The sequence below is a fragment of the Mirounga angustirostris genome, unplaced genomic scaffold (assembly GCF_029215605.1).
Source record: "Mirounga angustirostris isolate CCGP_5_RB_7025 unplaced genomic scaffold, mMirAng1.0.hap1 SCAF_14, whole genome shotgun sequence".
Taxonomy (NCBI): domain Eukaryota; kingdom Metazoa; phylum Chordata; class Mammalia; order Carnivora; family Phocidae; genus Mirounga; species Mirounga angustirostris.
In genome coordinates this window covers 30,948,364-30,965,892 of record NW_026991722.1, presented here as the reverse complement: position 1 = coordinate 30,965,892, position 17,529 = coordinate 30,948,364, and the positions used below count along the sequence as shown (strand labels likewise).

The 17,529-nt window shown below is 35.7% G+C and overlaps 1 protein-coding gene across 2 annotated transcripts in view; it reads left to right on the top strand.

Annotated features, from left to right (window-relative positions):
* The window catches only part of PIK3C3 (phosphatidylinositol 3-kinase catalytic subunit type 3), a 143,763-nt gene that overhangs the window by 26,650 nt on the left and 99,584 nt on the right, over nt 1-17,529 (top strand). For both annotated transcript variants that reach the window (XR_010407221.1, XM_064577720.1), the window contains exons 5-6: nt 14,907-14,993; nt 16,783-16,878. Coding sequence is in view for 1 of the 2 variants with exons in the window: in XM_064577720.1 (XP_064433790.1) it covers nt 14,907-14,993; nt 16,783-16,878 (183 nt within the window). In the remaining variant the exon portion in view is untranslated. The remainder of the gene's footprint in view (nt 1-14,906; nt 14,994-16,782; nt 16,879-17,529) is intronic.

Sequence of the window (17,529 nt, the reverse complement as noted above, 5' to 3'; positions counted from 1 at the left end):
AGTTGATGAAAGGGGGATAATAGGAACTTTGGAAAAAAACTAAGGATGTCGCATTGTACATTGGGATTGCAGTTATAGCCAAGGAATGGAATAATGGATCAAGTTTGGGGTTAGTCTTGGACTCTAAGAAAACAGTTTCAACAAGAGTGGAGAAAGGCAAGACATTCCATTGATTTGAGAATCTAAAAAGAAAGACAGCCCAAGAGAAACAGTGATTCTCAGGTGATTTGGGATGGACATAAGAAGTATTTATGACAGGAATTGTCTAATATTTGGAAGAAAAAAAGTACCTAAGGATAACAGAATACTTATATTTAATTTAATTTAATTTATTTATGTTTTTTTAAAGATTTTATTTATTTATTTGAGACAGAGAGAGAGTGAGAGCACTAGCTGGGAGACAGAGGGAGAGGGAGAAGCAGACTCCCCACTGAGCAGGGAGCCTGATGAGGGGCTCCATCTGAGGACCCTGGGATCATGACCTCAGCCGAAGGCAGCAGCTCAACCGAATGAGCCACTCAGGTGCCCCAGAATATTTATATTTTGTTTTGAAGGCATTAAAAGCACATTGAAGAAGTAGGTCTATGTGAGATAACCCAATTGAATTAGTTGAGTTTTATCTTCCTCGTCAAAGTGTCCTTCAGCCTAAGGGAGTTAACTAAATAAGTTAAGTGATAATTGAATCCCAAGATTGATGAGAAGAGGTAGTAAGAAGGCACTCACAGACTATTCATTCAGTTTTTCCAGTCCTTGCAAGTTGAATGCCTGGGTTTTAAAATTATGTGTACAGTTAAGTTTTTAATTTTTATTATAAATTCAAATAAAAAATGCATAAAATAATGTAATAGACATCCATGTCATTGGATGATTGTCATTTTTCATTGTCATGATTGAACATTTAACATTTTGCCTTGTTTCACATTGTTTTAAAAAAGATTTAAGGGGTACCTGGGTCTTCCAGTTGGTTAAGCATCTGCTTTCAGCTCAGGTCATGATGCCAGGGTCCTGGGGTCGAGCCTTGCATCGGGCTCCCTGCTTGGTGGGGAGTCTGCTTCTCCCTCTGCCTCTACCCCCCACCTCCAGCTTGTGTTTTCTCTCTTGCTCACTCTCTCTCTCTCAAATAAGTAAAATCTTTAAAAAAAAAAGATCTAAAAAAACACAGATATTTGTTAAAACTTTCCTCATTTTTTTTTGTTTTATAATTTACTTTTTTAAACTTAATGTCCTTGAGATTTATCCATGTCAATATATAGAGCTTGAGTGCTTTCATTTAAACTGCTATATAGTATTCCTTTGGATGAGTAAATTAGTTTATTTGTTCTCCCAACAATTTCAGCTTTTTGTATATTTACAGGGCTGAAGTGAATGCTATTTCATATTTCATCTTATGCCCACAAGTGATTTCTTTAGTGTAGAAATTTAGGAGTGAAATTGTTGGATTTCAAAGATTAACATCTATACATTTTCTGTTTCCAATTTTCAGGTAGTTTTTGTTGCTATTGTATGTGTCTTCTAAAAATTGTATTTTTAGATTGGTAAAGAGGGAATAGTAGGAATTGTGGAATAATACTGATTTCTATTTATTAATCTTATATTCAGTGGCATTTCTGAACTCATTGTTTCTAATAGTTTGTCTAATGGTTCTTTTGACTTTTCTATGTGACAATGACCTGTAAATAATTTTTATTTCTTTCATTTGTGTTTTTCTTCTATGGCTGGTACACAAAACTCTGGTATAGTGTCTAACAGAAACAGGAGTGGAGGCATCCTTGTTTTGTTCCTGACTTTAATGAAAATGCTTCTTACATTTAACCATTTGATAAGATGTTGGCTATTACTTCTTGGTATATATATATTTTTTAAATCAGGTTAAGAAAAGGGGCAACTGGGTGGCTCAGTCGGTTAAGCGGCTGCCTTCAGCTCAGGTCATGATCCCAGGGTCCTGGGATCGAGTCCCGCATCAGGCTCCCTTCTCAGCAGAGAGCCTGCTTCTCCCTCTCTCTCTCTCTGCCTTCCTCTCTACCTACTTGTGCTCTCTCTCTGTCAAATAAATAAAATCTTTAAAAAAAATCAGGTTAAGAAAGTCCTATTTTATAGTACCAAAACTTTATATGATGCATGAGTGTTGAAACTTACCAAAAAAATTTTGGGATCCTCTTACCATATGCTTTTTTCAAAACAGTTAATGTAGTAGGCCTGAGGCTGCCATCTTTAGGAGGTCCTGCTTGCAGGGATGGCTCTCAGCTGATGTTTGTGAACTTAGCTTCTGAAACATTCCCTAGCTGGTATGGATGTTTGACTGTGCCTAGGCTCTCTGTACATTGTGATTGATGGTGAATACCTGCTTTCTTCCTGGGAATTTGGAACTTAAGTAGTTGAGAGCAGAGAACACCTGTGTGACCAGCCCCTGATGAAAACCTCTAACTAGAGACAGCCTCAAATGGGCTTTCTTAGGCTGCATATTTCTTTCTTGAGAAAGAAGCATAGTCAAGTATGTTTCTTTTTGGGCAAGGAGGGGAAACTATAGGAAGCCTATGTATGGACTTTTCCCAGACCCTGCCTTGTCTTTTTTTCTTACTGAACCATCTGGCTGTATATTCTTACTGTGTTGCTGTAATAAATGTTAGCTGTGATTGCAGCTGCCCCTGAGTCCTGTGAGTTTGTCTACTGATTTTGGGGACCCCTGATACACTTAATAATGTAAAGGATTACACTAATTGGTATTCTGTGTTAAACTGTTCTTATATTCTTGGAATCATGATATGTTTTGTTTAAATATTTAATTTATTTATTTGAGAGAGTGCACGTGCACAGGGGGAGGAGTAGAGGGAGAGGGACAAGCAGACTCCATGCTGAGCGGAGCCTGATGCGGGGCTTGATCTCACAACCCTGAGATCATGACCTGAGCCGAAATCAAGAGTCAGATGCTTAACCTAGGCACCCTGATATGTTATTTATTTATTTATTTATTTATTTATTTATTTATTTATTTATTTATTGGTTCAAGATTTTATTTACTTTTTTGTCAGAGAGGGAGAGAGCACAATTAGGGGGATCGGCAGGCAGAGGGAGAAGCAGGCTCCTCACTGAGCAAGGAGCCCGATGTGAGACTCAATCCCAGGACTCTGGGATCATGACCTGAGGCTGAAGGCAGATGCTTAACTGACTGAGCCACCCAGGCATCCCAATGTGTTTGTTTGTTTTTTTTAATTGCTTGATTCAATTTGCTAATTTTCTGCTGAAATTTTACATCTATGTAAGTAAGAATTGCTTGTAACTTTCCTTTCTTTGACTTTCCGTCTCTAATTTTTATAATCATGGTCATATTGATCTCAGTGATTTTGTTGATACATCATTGTAAAACCACTTGAGTTTGAAAAAGGGGAATACAGTGGGAAGAATTACTCTATTCAATATTAAGGTGTACATATATATATAGTCATCATGTCTTGTTCTTTTTTTTGTGTTTGATTCCTTCATTTATGTTTTATTTTTTATGTTATTGTTTTATTTTGAAATAGTAATTTTATTTCTAATATTGTATTATCTGAATTTCTGGTGGGTGTATTCCAGTTGTTTGTTATGACTATTGACTTTACCTTTTATTGGGTTGTAACTGTAGACTGCAAACTCATCTTTTGTGAGACTTACCTAAGTTGTTATACCTATTTTACTGTTATTCATATGTTTTAGCTGTTTGTTGTGTGAGGATTTTCACTTTATTTTGGTCTTCCACATTATTGAAATTGGAGCTCAAACCCAGTGTTATTTGCTTATCTGCTCTTGATGTTAGAGGAATCTAGAGAACCTATATTGGAAAACTAAGATTAGCAAATGTTTTGGTTTTTAGAAATATGATTTAAGAAATGAGTTTTGTTATAAGCTGGACATCATTTCTGGTTACAAATTCTAGGATAGATTGTCAAATTGGTGACTTAAACGTGTACTTTGCATAATGGTATTTTCTGGTTAGGTTTTAGACATATGAAAAACATGGAATTATTCTAAGAGGTATTTTGAAAAATGAAGACATTATCTTTTATTTTATACTTTTAAAAGTAATAGAACTATTAAAACTGTTGGAAGATTGATTGATTGATTGATTGATTGATTTTAAAGATTTTATTTATTTTTTTGACAGAGAGAGACATAGCGAGAGCAGGAACACAAGCAGGGGGAGTGGGAGAGGGAGAAGCAGGCTTCCCGCGGAGCAGGGAGCCCAATGCGGGGCTCGATCCCAGGACCCTGGGATCATGACCTGAGCCGAAGGCAGACGCTTAACGACTGAGCCACCCAGGCGCCCAAAACTGATGGAAGATTTAAATAGTAATGAGATACATTATAACTGGGTAGAAAGACTGGCAGTCAAAACCCCTCCTTTATCTCTCACAGTGGCTCATTGCATAACCAGCTATTTCTGTATTTGTGGATATTTTTCATTGATAAAAGTGATCAGTTGGACTCCATCTGTCTGTTATATAGGAATCATAAAAATGACATTATTGTTATTATCATCAACACAATGAAAAACAGTAATGAGTATAGTAGAAATGATGTCAAGCTCTCAGAAAAATGAGAACCCCATTTATGTTTTTTGTCTGTCATTAATAATGTACTTTCCTGAGAAGAAACCAGCAGCAACAACAACAAAAACTCCTGTTTTTTAAATGTCTACATTTTGGGGAAAGGAAAGCAGTGGTCAAAAGTGTTAATGAAGAGATTTGTTACTTTAAAAACGAAAGAGCAGAATCTTGCTATAAAATTTGAGTTAGGCAGAAGCATCCATTTGGTTTATTTCCTTCCTCACATCTTTTGTAAATGACAACAATAAACGACAGAATTATGATGACAGCTGCTGAAATTATTCGAGGCTATGAAACTTGTTCAGTGGCACCACTGACATCATCAAAAATACTTCTTAGCTATAGGTTTTTATATGAATAATAGGTGTAACTTTTATAAACATAGCTTATTTGATTTGATTCTGTGTTGCAATTCTTTTTTGTCATAAAAGAAAGATTTGGGAATCTGTTATAAATTTATTCCTAATGATACATGGTAGAATCTTCTTTATGAGTCACTTTGGTTTGCTTACTGTTGTCTAATACTGTCAAAGCTTTTAGATTTGTCTTGAAAGCATTGGTAGCAAGTAGACTAAATTAGTTTTTGTCAGTGTTAAGATTGAGCCCTAAAAGAATATTGATTGATGTTCTATAAATCTGTTGTCTGTCTTTACAGCTATAGTTTCTGCCAGAAAAAAAGGAAGTAACATGCTTTTAAGACTAGATTAATCTCTGAGAAGTTTAACTGAATGAAACTTTTATGATGCAAAACCCACTCTTCCTGAATAAGATTTACATGTAAAGTTTCAAAGTAAAATTGAAGATTTGTAGCTAAGACTTCATTAATCAGGAAGATAGAAACTCCTATGCTTCCTAAGAATTAAATACATAAGTGTATGTACAAAGTCTCAAACACACACACACAGCTCCTTTTTTAATCTTAGCAGTTCAAATGAATTCTTATATACAACTATATTTGATCTTGAATTATAAATTACTGTATAGCTTGTATTTAATTTGATACAAATAGGACTCATTGTCTTATGTTTATTGAAGAATTGTACATTTTAACAATAGAAATTTATGAGCCATAGTGCTTCATGTGAATGCATTAGCTGACCTATAATGGTATTCTGTTCAACGAATATTTATTAATTTAGCTCAGTTCCAGTTTAGGCTCAGGGAAGTGTTACAGTTGAAAGAGTTATGTTTTGGCCTTTAACTTGAGGGAATTTAGAGGAAGAAGATAATGAGGTAGTTGAATTAAATACCACTTATATAATCATGCTGGAGAAAAGTAGTCTTGTATATGGTAGTAGCCAGCACTTTTATTGGTCAATATTCTCATAAATGTTTCAAGAGAGAAATTTTGAACTTTCACATAGGCTCTGTGAATCTGAAAGTTCTCTTTTTGGTGACAGAGCGGACTGAGTTTTTTTCATTTAATATTCCAGTGGCAGGGGAAAAAAAATACAACTTTGTCATTTTTTCCCCCCTTAGATTCCCTAAGAAAGCATATGTGTATCTGGCCCAAGCATCATCTATTATAGAGCTACATTTTTGGAAGGAAAATCCATTTATCTTGTAACTCTCCTCATAAAGTTTCTTGACATGAGTAAGGTTTGATACATAAAGCTTATAAATTTCTCCATATGGGAGTTTTTTAGTAACCACATATTGAAAAATTGTGGTTTTTAATCTATACAGTTTTTTAGCTGGACCTAGTTGAAAGGCTTTTGGAAGCAATAATTTGAGAGAGAACAATTATATTGATTCCTGGTTTCCATTTTAGATGCTCAAATTAATCAGATAGGTCTTTTTTTTTGAGTTTTTATTATGAGGTGAAATAACTTCATATAGCATCATCTTTTTTTTTTTTTTAAGTTTTTATTTATGTATTTGACGGAGAAAGACACAGCGAGAGAGAGGGAACACAAGCAGGGGGAGTGGGAGAGGGAGAAGCAGGCTTCCAGCTGAGCAGGGAGCCTGACCTGGGATCATGACCTGAGCTGAAGGCAGACGTTTAAGGACTGAGCCACCCAGGCACCCCTAGCATCATCTTGATTAATGCTAATCTTTAGTGGTTTTCTCAACAGAGATTTCCTCACAATTAATTGTTTTTAAAATAACTTTAGTTTTTAAATAACATTATTTTTTTGAAGTAGAAGATTTTTAGAAGAAGATTGGTAAAGCACAAAGACTATAAAAATCTCTTCTAACCCTCTGCTCAGAAATAGCCATCATTAATATTTTAGTTGATATGTTTTCAGTAATCAAATAAATATATGTGGTATATAAACATATATGTATTTACTCTTAAATTGGAATCATATTGTGTGTGTGTTTAATTGAATCCTGGTTTTACACTTAATGGTGTTTCAAAATTGTTCCAGGTCATTTAAGATACTTCTACAACATGATTTGTAAAGACTCCAAGAATTTGCATGGTGTGGATGGGTGTGCCATAATGAATTTCAACAGTCCTCTATGGTTGAATATTCAAAATGTTTGCAATTCTGTGCTGTTGTAAAGCCATTATTCACTTTAAATTTTCTATTGGCTTGAAAATCAAAGAGGAGGATTGTTCTTTTGAGTTGTTTTTAGATGGCTTATTTGATTTGCTCATATACTGTATTTCCAGGTTATCAGATGTAGTCATAAGGTATATGTGGGTGCTTAAAATCAGGATTAAAGTTTGGTATACATTTTTGAGTTCTTTTATTAGTTATATTCTGTCTTATGTGTTTATCTTGTTTATAGCTAGACACTAAACTTCTTATGCAATCATATCATCTCTTAATAAACAAGAATAACCCCTTTTCAAAGCATCTGTGAACTTGGGCCATGTGTCTGGTATTGTTTGAAAAATACATGTTGATTGACGTCTTTCATAAAGATAGAGTAGGTGTATGAATATGGGAGAAATCGGCCAAGGAATATTTGTAAAGCAGAAATCATTTCTTTCCAGTTTCCTTTTGAGTCAGTGAGTCTCTTCCTCCCCCTCCTCTCCTCTTCCCATTTACCTCACTACAGATTTCTGGGCAGACTTGTAATAAATAAACACTGTTTTTCAGTCCTTCTTACTCTTCCCTTTCCTTCTTCAGGCTGTAAGTATAGTGTCTACTATAAGGAAAAATCTAGATGATGATGAACCTCAAGAAAGCTGATTCCCAGTAAGCATCTTATGTATATATAGATCTTCCTATCCTCCACCTTCAAGAGAACTTGATTTATTTAATTAAATATTTATTGAGGACTACCATCTGGTCTTCCTTTAATCCCTGGGCACATGAACATCACTGTTGTGCCGATAGACAACCTGGGAGGTATCATTCTGTTGTTTGGCTGATTGCTTTATCCTTCTAGTCCGGGAGGTATCATTCTGTTTGTTTGGCTGATTCCTTTATCCTTCTAGTCTCTGCTTGAATATTACTTTCTTGAGAGCCCTTCTCAAGATCCCCCATTATTTTCTGTCACAGCATCCTTTTCAGTACTTTCATATTACTGCTTCAATTTATAGATACACATATGGTCATTTACCACGTAAGTGACTCATCCCTTCCTACCTTTTAAGTTCTGTGAGGGCAGGGAACTTGCTTCTCTTGTTCAACATTCTGTGTTTACTTTCAGTGCAGAGGACCTAATGGAAGTTTGCAGCTTACAATAGCAATCAAGTAATATATAATTATATTGAGAGTATATAAATAATAGGGAAAAGTGACCCAATGGCATGAATCATTTTCTCCAGCTTCCTTTTGAGTGTTAACCCCCTCTCCTCTGATACCATGTTTCCCATCCACTCTCCAAAGCTCTTAAGCAGAATTCTGAAGTATACAAACATTTGTTTTCCATCTGTCACCCTTTTACACTAGAAGGCCTTTCAAAATATATTCATTGAGTGGATAAGTGCTGGGTTCTATCAACCATCATAGCTCTAGTGCTCAAGAAGCTTATAGTCTAATAGGGCAGATATGAATCTATCTAGTAAGACATAAGGAGAGATGAACTGTGAGTTGTGATCATGGGAGTCTATATTCCCAGGGATAACTGTCAGGTTTGACATTTGTTTTCCCAGCTATGCTTAGTTGATATACAGTGCAGCACTTTTATTGAACACCCGGGAATCTGAGACATTGTTTCCGTCTTCGCATTTAGTCTGACAGTGCATGGTTGGTACTCCAGGCAGTTTCCTGGACATGCTGTTATTTGGGTCTTAAAGATTCTTCTATATAAATGGCCTTTAAAACTCATTGCTGTAATTTTTGGAGAAGTTAGAGCTCAGTAATTATGGTATTATTTCTGTGACAGTGGGCTTCTCTTCTGAGTTCTGTGTGTCTTATGAATTTTGTGGAAACCTGTGTTAGAAAGTGAGAATGGCACTTTTATTGTTTTCTTAACCTATCTCTCCTTCCTAGGATGGGCCCCCTGATGAGGATTATTTCTTGACAAGCAATTTGAAGCAGATTGTACTAGTTTTATCCTGCTGTTTAACAGAATGCAGATTTCTTCTTTTGAAAGATCTAGGTCACTGACATTTCAGACCTAAAATGAAATATACATTGTTAAAGTTCATTTTTGTTTTTTAGTTTCTGTGGAAGTACCCAGACTGGAGACAGCTAGCAGCTGCTTTGGACTGGTGAAAACCACCCAAGTCTGTCTCCATTGTTATCAGCACCTATAGGAAATGAAGTGACATAGATGATGGTCTAATTATGGCAGCTGCTTATACGATGCATAAGTGCTTTATAATTTTATAAAAATTTTTAGAGAAATTTTCCATCTAGTATTTAATCATTTCATCTGTATTGAGTGAGTCTTCAAAGTAAAATGCCTTATGGTTTGAAGAACTGGAAAGGGTGGCTGGAGTATAGCATGTCAGTTGGAGTTGTGGGAGATTATTTTGGAGAGGAAGGCAGGGCTAATAATTTAGGAATTGTGATAGCTAATTCTAGGCTTTCCCTATTGCCTGAAGTCCAGCCAAGAGCTGACTGCCATCTCCAGATTCTTTCCCACAGCTCTTTTGCAATTGAGCAGTCAACTGTATTGTATGTTTGGACTTTCCAATAAGTAAATGCTGTACTAGCTAGTCTCCAAAGATGACCCTCAGTGAAACATGCCTCTCAGTACTCATACTTCCATTCCACATTGGGATATGCACTAGCTCTGTGACTTTTTATTTTTATTTTTTTACACTTTAAAAAATTTAAATTCTGTTAATTAACATATAGCATATTACTAGTTTTAGAGGTAGAGTTCAGTGATTCATCAGTTGCATATAATAACCAGTGCTCATCACATGCCTTCTTAATATCTATGACCCAGTTGCTCCATCCCCCCACTCTCCTCCCCTCCAGCATCCCTCAGTTTGTTTCCTATGATTAAGAGTCTCTTATGGTTGGGCGCCTGGGTGGCTCAGTTGGTTAAGTGACTGCCTTCGGCTCAGGTCATGATCCTGGAGTCCCGGGATCGAGTCCCGCATCGGGCTCCCTGCTCGGCAGGGCGTCTGCTTCTCCCTCTGACCCTACCCCCTCTCATGTGCTCTCTCTCTCATTCTCTCTCTCTCAAATAAATAAATAAAATCTTAAAAAAAAAAAAAGAGTCTCTTATGGTTTATCTCCCTCTCTTGATTTCGTCTTGTTTTATTTTTCCCTCCCTTCCCCTATGCTCCTCTGTTTTGTTTGTTAAATTCTATACATTGAGTGGAATCATACGGTAATTGTGTTTCTCTGATTGGCTTATTTGGCTTAGCCTAATACCCTCTGGTTCCATCCACGTTGTTGCAAATGGCAAGATTTCATTTTTTGATGGTCGAGTAGTATTCCACTGTATATATATACCACATCTTCTTTATCCATTCATCTGTCAATGGACATCTGGGCTCTTTCCATAGTTTGCCTATTGTGAACATTCCTGCTATAAACATGGGGGTGCAGGTGTACCTTTGGATCACTACATTTGTATCTTTGGGGTAAATACCTAGTAGTGCGATTGCTGGGTTGTAGGGGCTCTGTGACTTTTTTTAAACTAATACAGTCCATCTGAAGTGATGCTATGCCTGTTCCAGGCCTGAATGTTAAGACAGTTTGATAGCTTCTCTGTTTTTGCACTGTTGGGAACAGTGAGCCATATGTAAGAAGTTTGGGTATCCTGTTGGACTGCTTGTACTGAAAGACCACCTGGAGAGGGAGCAGCACTGAGTGTACATGCAGAAAGAGAGGGGCCCAACCACCCTGGTTTCCCAGGTGAGCCCACATTTTCCCACAAAGGTATTAGAAATGTGAGTGTAGGGGCACCTGGGTGGCTCAATTGTTAAGCATCTGCCTTCGGCTCAGGTCATGATCCCGGGGTCCTGGGATTGAGCCCTGCATTGGGCTCCCTGCTCGGCAGGAAGCCTGCTTCTCCCTCTCCACTCCCTCTGCTTGTGTTCCTTCTATCGCTGTGTCTCTCTCTGTCAAATAAATAAATAAAATCCTTAAAAAAAAAAAAAATGTGAGTGAAGCTATCTTGGACATTCAAGCTCCAGCCACCAAAATGACGTAGTCTCATGAGAGACTGTTGGCCAGTAGGAGAAAAAAAATCTAGATGTCCCACGAGAAGATGGCTTCTTGACTTCTCCAGGAATCATGAGAAATAATAAGCTGATTATTGTTTTAAGGCACTCAGTTTTGGGGTGCTTTGTTACATAGTAATAAATAAATAGTGCAGGTGGCTAAGTGGACATTTTGAGTGACAACTTTCCAATTCTGCAGTTTAAACTTAAACCAGAGCCAGCAAAATGCTTAGTCCCTGTTTTGTATGAGGAATTAATGCTAAGCGCTTAGGTTGCCTTATTCTTTCTCATTTAGAGATTACCTCAGGTGAAAAGGAATTTGTTATTTGGAAGAAAGCTAAGCTGATATTTTTATATTACAATGATCTTCAAATGTTTTTATATGAAGTTACTGTTTTTACTTCTGAAATAGTATGACCACATAGTTGTGATGAGAGTTTCTTAGTTGAAGAAGATAAAGAATATTGATGGTGAAGATTTTTAGTTCTTTGAGAGATAATTGATGGCAGTGTTTGGCATTCTTGTAGGAATACCATCATAACATATATAATGGAAAGGAAGACGACCGATAAATACAAACTATTGTGTAAGGCTTTGCTGCTCAGTTTTGCTTTATGCTATGAGCTTGTTTAAAAAGAAAGAGAGGTTTTGAAACATGAATAATGATGTATTTAAATTACACTTTCAAGACAAAATCTTCTTCCAATTTGAGAACCTTGGAAATTGTCTTGAATTCTCTGTGGATTTGAAGCGTCAGTGTATTATTTAATTTCTGAAACCAAAGGCGGTAGATTGGTAGGTAAGATCTTCAGAGGGCTCTACCAACTGAACCTCCAGAAATTATTTTCTTACTACTAATTCTTCTTTATTGTTAATGCTTTAATCACTGCTTCTTAAAATTAAAACATGCTTGCACACCTATACTCTTAAATCTTGGAGTATCAAGTTATAGGCCTCAGAGAAATGCCTTACTGTATGTAACTTATATTTTATAATTTTTTTTAGATTGAGAGATGGGAAGGAAATAGACAAAATAGTTTATTTCCCATTTGAGAAACTGTTCTTATTATAAATCTCTCTCTTCATAATCAAAATATAAGAAATGTAGAACATGGAGATACTTTTAGGAAAGGCTTCATTATTTTTTAACATGTTTAAATGGCAGATTGTGGGCCTTTAAACAATTTTTAAGGTTTTTTTTTTCCTAAAAAATACAATGATTAGTCTCTAGCCAAGTCCATTTCTTATCCTGATAGTTGTATATAGTTTCTGTTACATACAAAAATGTATCAAATGCAAAGGTGATGTTACTATCCTTTTTTTTTTTTTTGACTTGTAAAGATTTTATTTTTATAGAGCCGTTTTATGTTCACAGCAATATTAAAAGGAAGGTACAGAGAGTTCTCTTATGCTGTCTGTCCCCATACCTGCATAGTGTCCCCCATTATCAGCATCCCCCACTAGAGTGGTACATTTGTTATAACTGATGAATCTGCATTGACACATCATAGTCACCCAAAGTTCATAGTTTTCCCCAGGGTTCACTCTTGGTGTTGTGCATTCTTTGGGTTTGGACAAACATATAGTGACACTTATCCATCATTATAGTATTTTTTTTTTTTAGATTATTTATTTATTTGAGAGAGAGAGAGACAAAGATAGCAACAGAGAGCATGAGCGAGAAGAGTGAGCACGAGGGGGGAGGAGAGGGAGAAGCAGGCTCCCCGCTGAGCAGGGAGCTGGATGCGGGGCTCGATCCCAGGACCCTGGGATCATGACCTGAGCTGAAGGCAGACACTTAACTGACTGAGCCACCCAGGTGCCCCTATCCATCATTATAGTATTATACAGGGTAGCTTCACTGCCCTAAAAGTTCTCTGCCACCTATTTATTCTTCTTCCCCCCGCTAACCCCAGGCAACTGATTATATTTTTATTGTCTCCATACTTTTACCTTTTCCAGAATGTCATATAGTTGGAATCCTACAGTATGTGGTTTTTCCAGGTTGGCTTCTCTCACTTAGTAATATATACTTTACGTTCCTCCATATCTTTTTATGGTTTGATAGCTCCTTTCTTTTCAGCACTGAATAATATTCCATCATCTGAATGTACCACATTTGTCTATTCACCTATGAAGGACATCTTAATTCTTGCAAGTACTGGTGGTTCTGAATAAATCTGCTATAAATATCCATGTTCAGGCTTTTGTGTGGACATGTTTTCAGCTCATTTGGGTGAATACCAAGGAATGCAATTCTTGGATCGTATGGTAAGAGTATATTTAATTTGTAAGGAGATGCCACACTGTCTTTCAAAGTGGCTGTTCTATTTTACATTACCAATGTAGCAGTGAATTCCCAGCAGTGAATGAGACTTCCTGTTGCTCCACATTCTCATCTGTATTTGGTGTTGTAGGTGTTTACAGATTTTGGCCATTTTAATAGGTATTTAGTGGTGTCTTGTTTTAATTTGCATTTCCTTGACATATTGCTCATTTTCCATCTATGTGTCTTCTTTGATGAGCTGTCCATTAAGGTTCTTTGGCACATTTTTCTTAGCCAGGTTGCTTAATTTCTAATTGAATTTTAAGTGTTCTTTGTATATTTTGGATAACAGTCCTTTATCAAGTGTGTCTTATGCAAATATTGTCTTCTGATCTCTGGCGTAGTGTCTTGATAGTGTCTTTCACAGAGCAGAAGTTTTTAATTCTAATGAAGTCCAGCTTGTCAATGATTTCTTTCATGGATTGTGCCTTTGTGTTGCATTTAAAAAGTCATCTCTATACCCAAGTTCATCTAGATTTTATCCTATGTTATCTTCTAGGAGTTTTATAATTTTGCATTTTACGTTTAGGTGATCCATTTGATGTAATTTTTGTGTGTAAGTTCCTTGTCTAGTTCCTTTTTTTTTTTTTTATGTGGAACTCTCATTTGTTCCAAAACCATTTGTTGAAAAGTCTTTGCTCCATTATATTGCCCCTGCTCCTTTGCCAAAGATCATATGACTCCTTTTATGGCATCTATTTCTGGGTTTTCTCTTCTGCTCCATTGATTTGTTTATTTATTCTTTTGCGAAAACCAAACTGTCTTGATTATTGTAACTCTATATTAAGTCTTGAAGTTGGGTAGTGTCAGTCCTTGAATTTTTTTGTTCTTCAGTACTGTGTTGGCAGTTTTGGTCTTTTGCCTCTCCATATTAACTTTAGAATCAGTTTGTTGATATCTATAAAATGTCTTGCTGGGATTCTGACTGAGATTGTACTGAATCTATAGATCAAGTTGGGAAGTACTGACATCTTGACTGTTTTGAGTCTTTCTATCCATGAACAGAATCTCTCTCCATTTATTTAGTTCTTTGATTTTGTTCCATAGATTTTTATAGTTTTCTTCATATAGATCATGTTTTGTTAGATTCATACCAGTTTCATTTTTGGGGTGCTAATGTAAAATGGTATTGTGTGTTTAATTTCAAATTTGACTTGTTTATTGTTGGTATATAGGAAAAAGATTGACTTTCTTTTGTTAACCTTGTATCCTACAACTTTGCCATAATTGCTTATTAGTTCCTGGAGTTTTTGACCTTTCTTTGTTTATATCTACATAGATGATCGTGTCATCTGCAAATAAATACAGTTTTATTTCTTTCTTCACCATTTATATACCATTTATTTCCTTTTTATTGTCTTATTGTATTAGTTAGTACTTCCAGTATCATGTTGATGGTCATTGCCATTTTTATCCTCCTTTCTGTGAAATCTGTGTTAAAATTTTCTTCATTGTATTTGTTCTGCAGCTCACCAAAGCACATCGACAAGGGCACATGGTGAAAGTAGATTGGCTGGACAGATTGACATTTAGAGAAATAGAAATGATAAATGAGGTGGGTTGTATCCCTTTTTTTCCCCCCCCAAATAGTTTTCCCAGATGTCTAAGTCAGGATTTTTTAAGAAGCATTGTTTATTGCCAGGTTATCTCACAAATGTGAGAACATTGAGAATAACCTGTAGTTGTGAGTTTTGTGTTAATAATTGGAAAACTTGGGATATCTGTTTTTCTTATTTTTTTTTAAAGATTTCATTTATTTATTTATTTATTTGAGAGAGAGAGAGAAACAACACGAGAGGGGAGAGGGTCAGAGGGAGAAGCACCCCACTGAGCCAGGAGCCCGATGTGGGATTCGATCCCAGGACCCTGGGATCATGACCTGAGCCGAAGGCAGTCGCTTAACCAACTGAGGCACCCAGGTGCCCTGTTTTTCTTATCTTTTAATGTTATATTGAACCATGAAGTAGGCAGTGGCCATCGTAAGTGTACTAAGTATTATACAAGTGAAGCTGGTATTAAGCTTGATGCTTCACTTGTGTGTTCTCTCTCCATTTGGCAGCTTACGTTTAGGTTCAGTTCAGTATTGGATTCTTTCAACACAGTGCTGCCCCTTTACTTCAGTTACCTTAAGTCACTGTTAGTAATCCCTGTCCCCAGTTAAGATACTATGTGTTTTATGTGCTATACTACATATAAGACTCTGCACCCTTAGTAAAGTTACATGGTTCAAAGTCATTTATTTGTTTCTTGATCTTGTTTATTGGTCTAGAATATGTTTAATTAAAAGATGGCTTCCATGAAAGTTTCCAAAAGTTAGAACAAAATTTTTTCTTTTTTATATATTTATACTGAAATACTAGATGTGTGGCTTAACATTCTGTGTCTGGAGAGTAAAGAACAATTATTTGAATCACATTAGCAGAGAGGAATATCAGTTTTTGTGATATGCCTAATTTATTGTGATCACCACAGGGCATAACTGACTTATTTTATATTCTCTGAATGATTTTTAGTGGGTTGAAAGAGAGAGAAATTTTAATTTTATAACGAACACTTATAAAAGTTAAATTCTACTATTGTGCATTTTTTTAAAAAAAATTAGTTGTGTTTAACAGTGTTTATATTCAGTATGAATAAACTGGGCTTCTTTTCTAAATTTATTCATAATACACTCTCATATACCGAAACTGAAAGAAAAATTTACTTTTTTGAATGTTTATAATAGTCACATTCCTAAAATAGTTAAATAAAAATGTTTACTTATATTTTTCTGCTCTTCAACTTAGATAGTCTTTGGTATAGAAAAGGCACTTTGTCGAGCCCTACTCACCTTTTCCACCCCTGCTCTTTGAAAGATAGGAGAGCATTGCCATTACCATAATTCGACTATAATATGTGTCATAAAGCTCTATAATTTAAGTGATTTCTTTAGACCTTTATGATTTTATATATAAAGATTTAAAGCCATTTTTAAAACTGGTTTAAGATTTATCACCCTTTTAGACTTCTTTTATTTTCACTTTATTATTGTCCGAGTGTTTCCTTTTTTTTAAGGGGACATGTTGTTATGTTGGAGAAAAAGTAACTATTCCCCACTATGTTTAAAGTATATTGATAAAAATTTACAAATGATTGCCAGTTATCTTAAGACCACTTATAAATTGTGAAAAACTTGTGAAGGTTGTTTTTGATAATGAAAGAAAAATTTGTTATGGTTTGAAGTTGTACTTGATAGATCATGTATTAGTGAATTGGAAATAATGATGCATACCGCTCCTTTAAGGGAATGTCAAAGATCATGATTTTTCATAAAAAACTCTCTTTTTTTTGTTTTTTTTTTTTAGAGTGAGAAACGAAGTTCTAATTTCATGTACTTGATGGTTGAGTTTCGATGTGTCAAGTGTGATGATAAGGAATACGGTATTGTTTATTATGAAAAGGTATTTGCCTTGGAACTGTTTATGGTCTCTAAAGTAGAGGGGAGGGGAAACATTAAAAAGAGTTCCTGTTGTACCTGCTGAGATGAATTCTTTGGTTGCAGGATAGCAGCAGACAGCTGTCAGCAGCCGCTGTTTGTATATACACAAGTCAGATCATGGAGCTACAACAAGATTACGAAAGCCGATCATTCATGTAATGCAGTTCTGGGTTCCAGAAGTCAATAAATATGCAACAGATTAAAAACTTTTTGATTAATTGCTCTGCAAATTGGCAAGTAGGGCATTAAAGCAATAGCGTTATTAGCAATTAGTATTCATTTGAAAAATAAAAAGGGAATCTGTTTTTAAGTGATAAGCTGTTGAAAGTTAAGGGTATGCTTACTATTTGAATTTGTACATATAATGGGTGACCCTAACGTAAGTATGCTTATGAAAGACGTCCTAAATGTATATTTATATAATAAATGCAGAATTAAAAAAAACATGTTTTCAGTAGGCTGGGTGATAACAAGTATGTACTTAATGGATTGGCTCTGGTCTGCTCATATCCAAAAGAAAGTAGTTGTGTGTTTGATATGTAGCTACTTGAAAAATATCTGTGCCTTAAATGCTTGTTGAAGGGTCTTAATTTAAGGACTATAGAAAGAATTG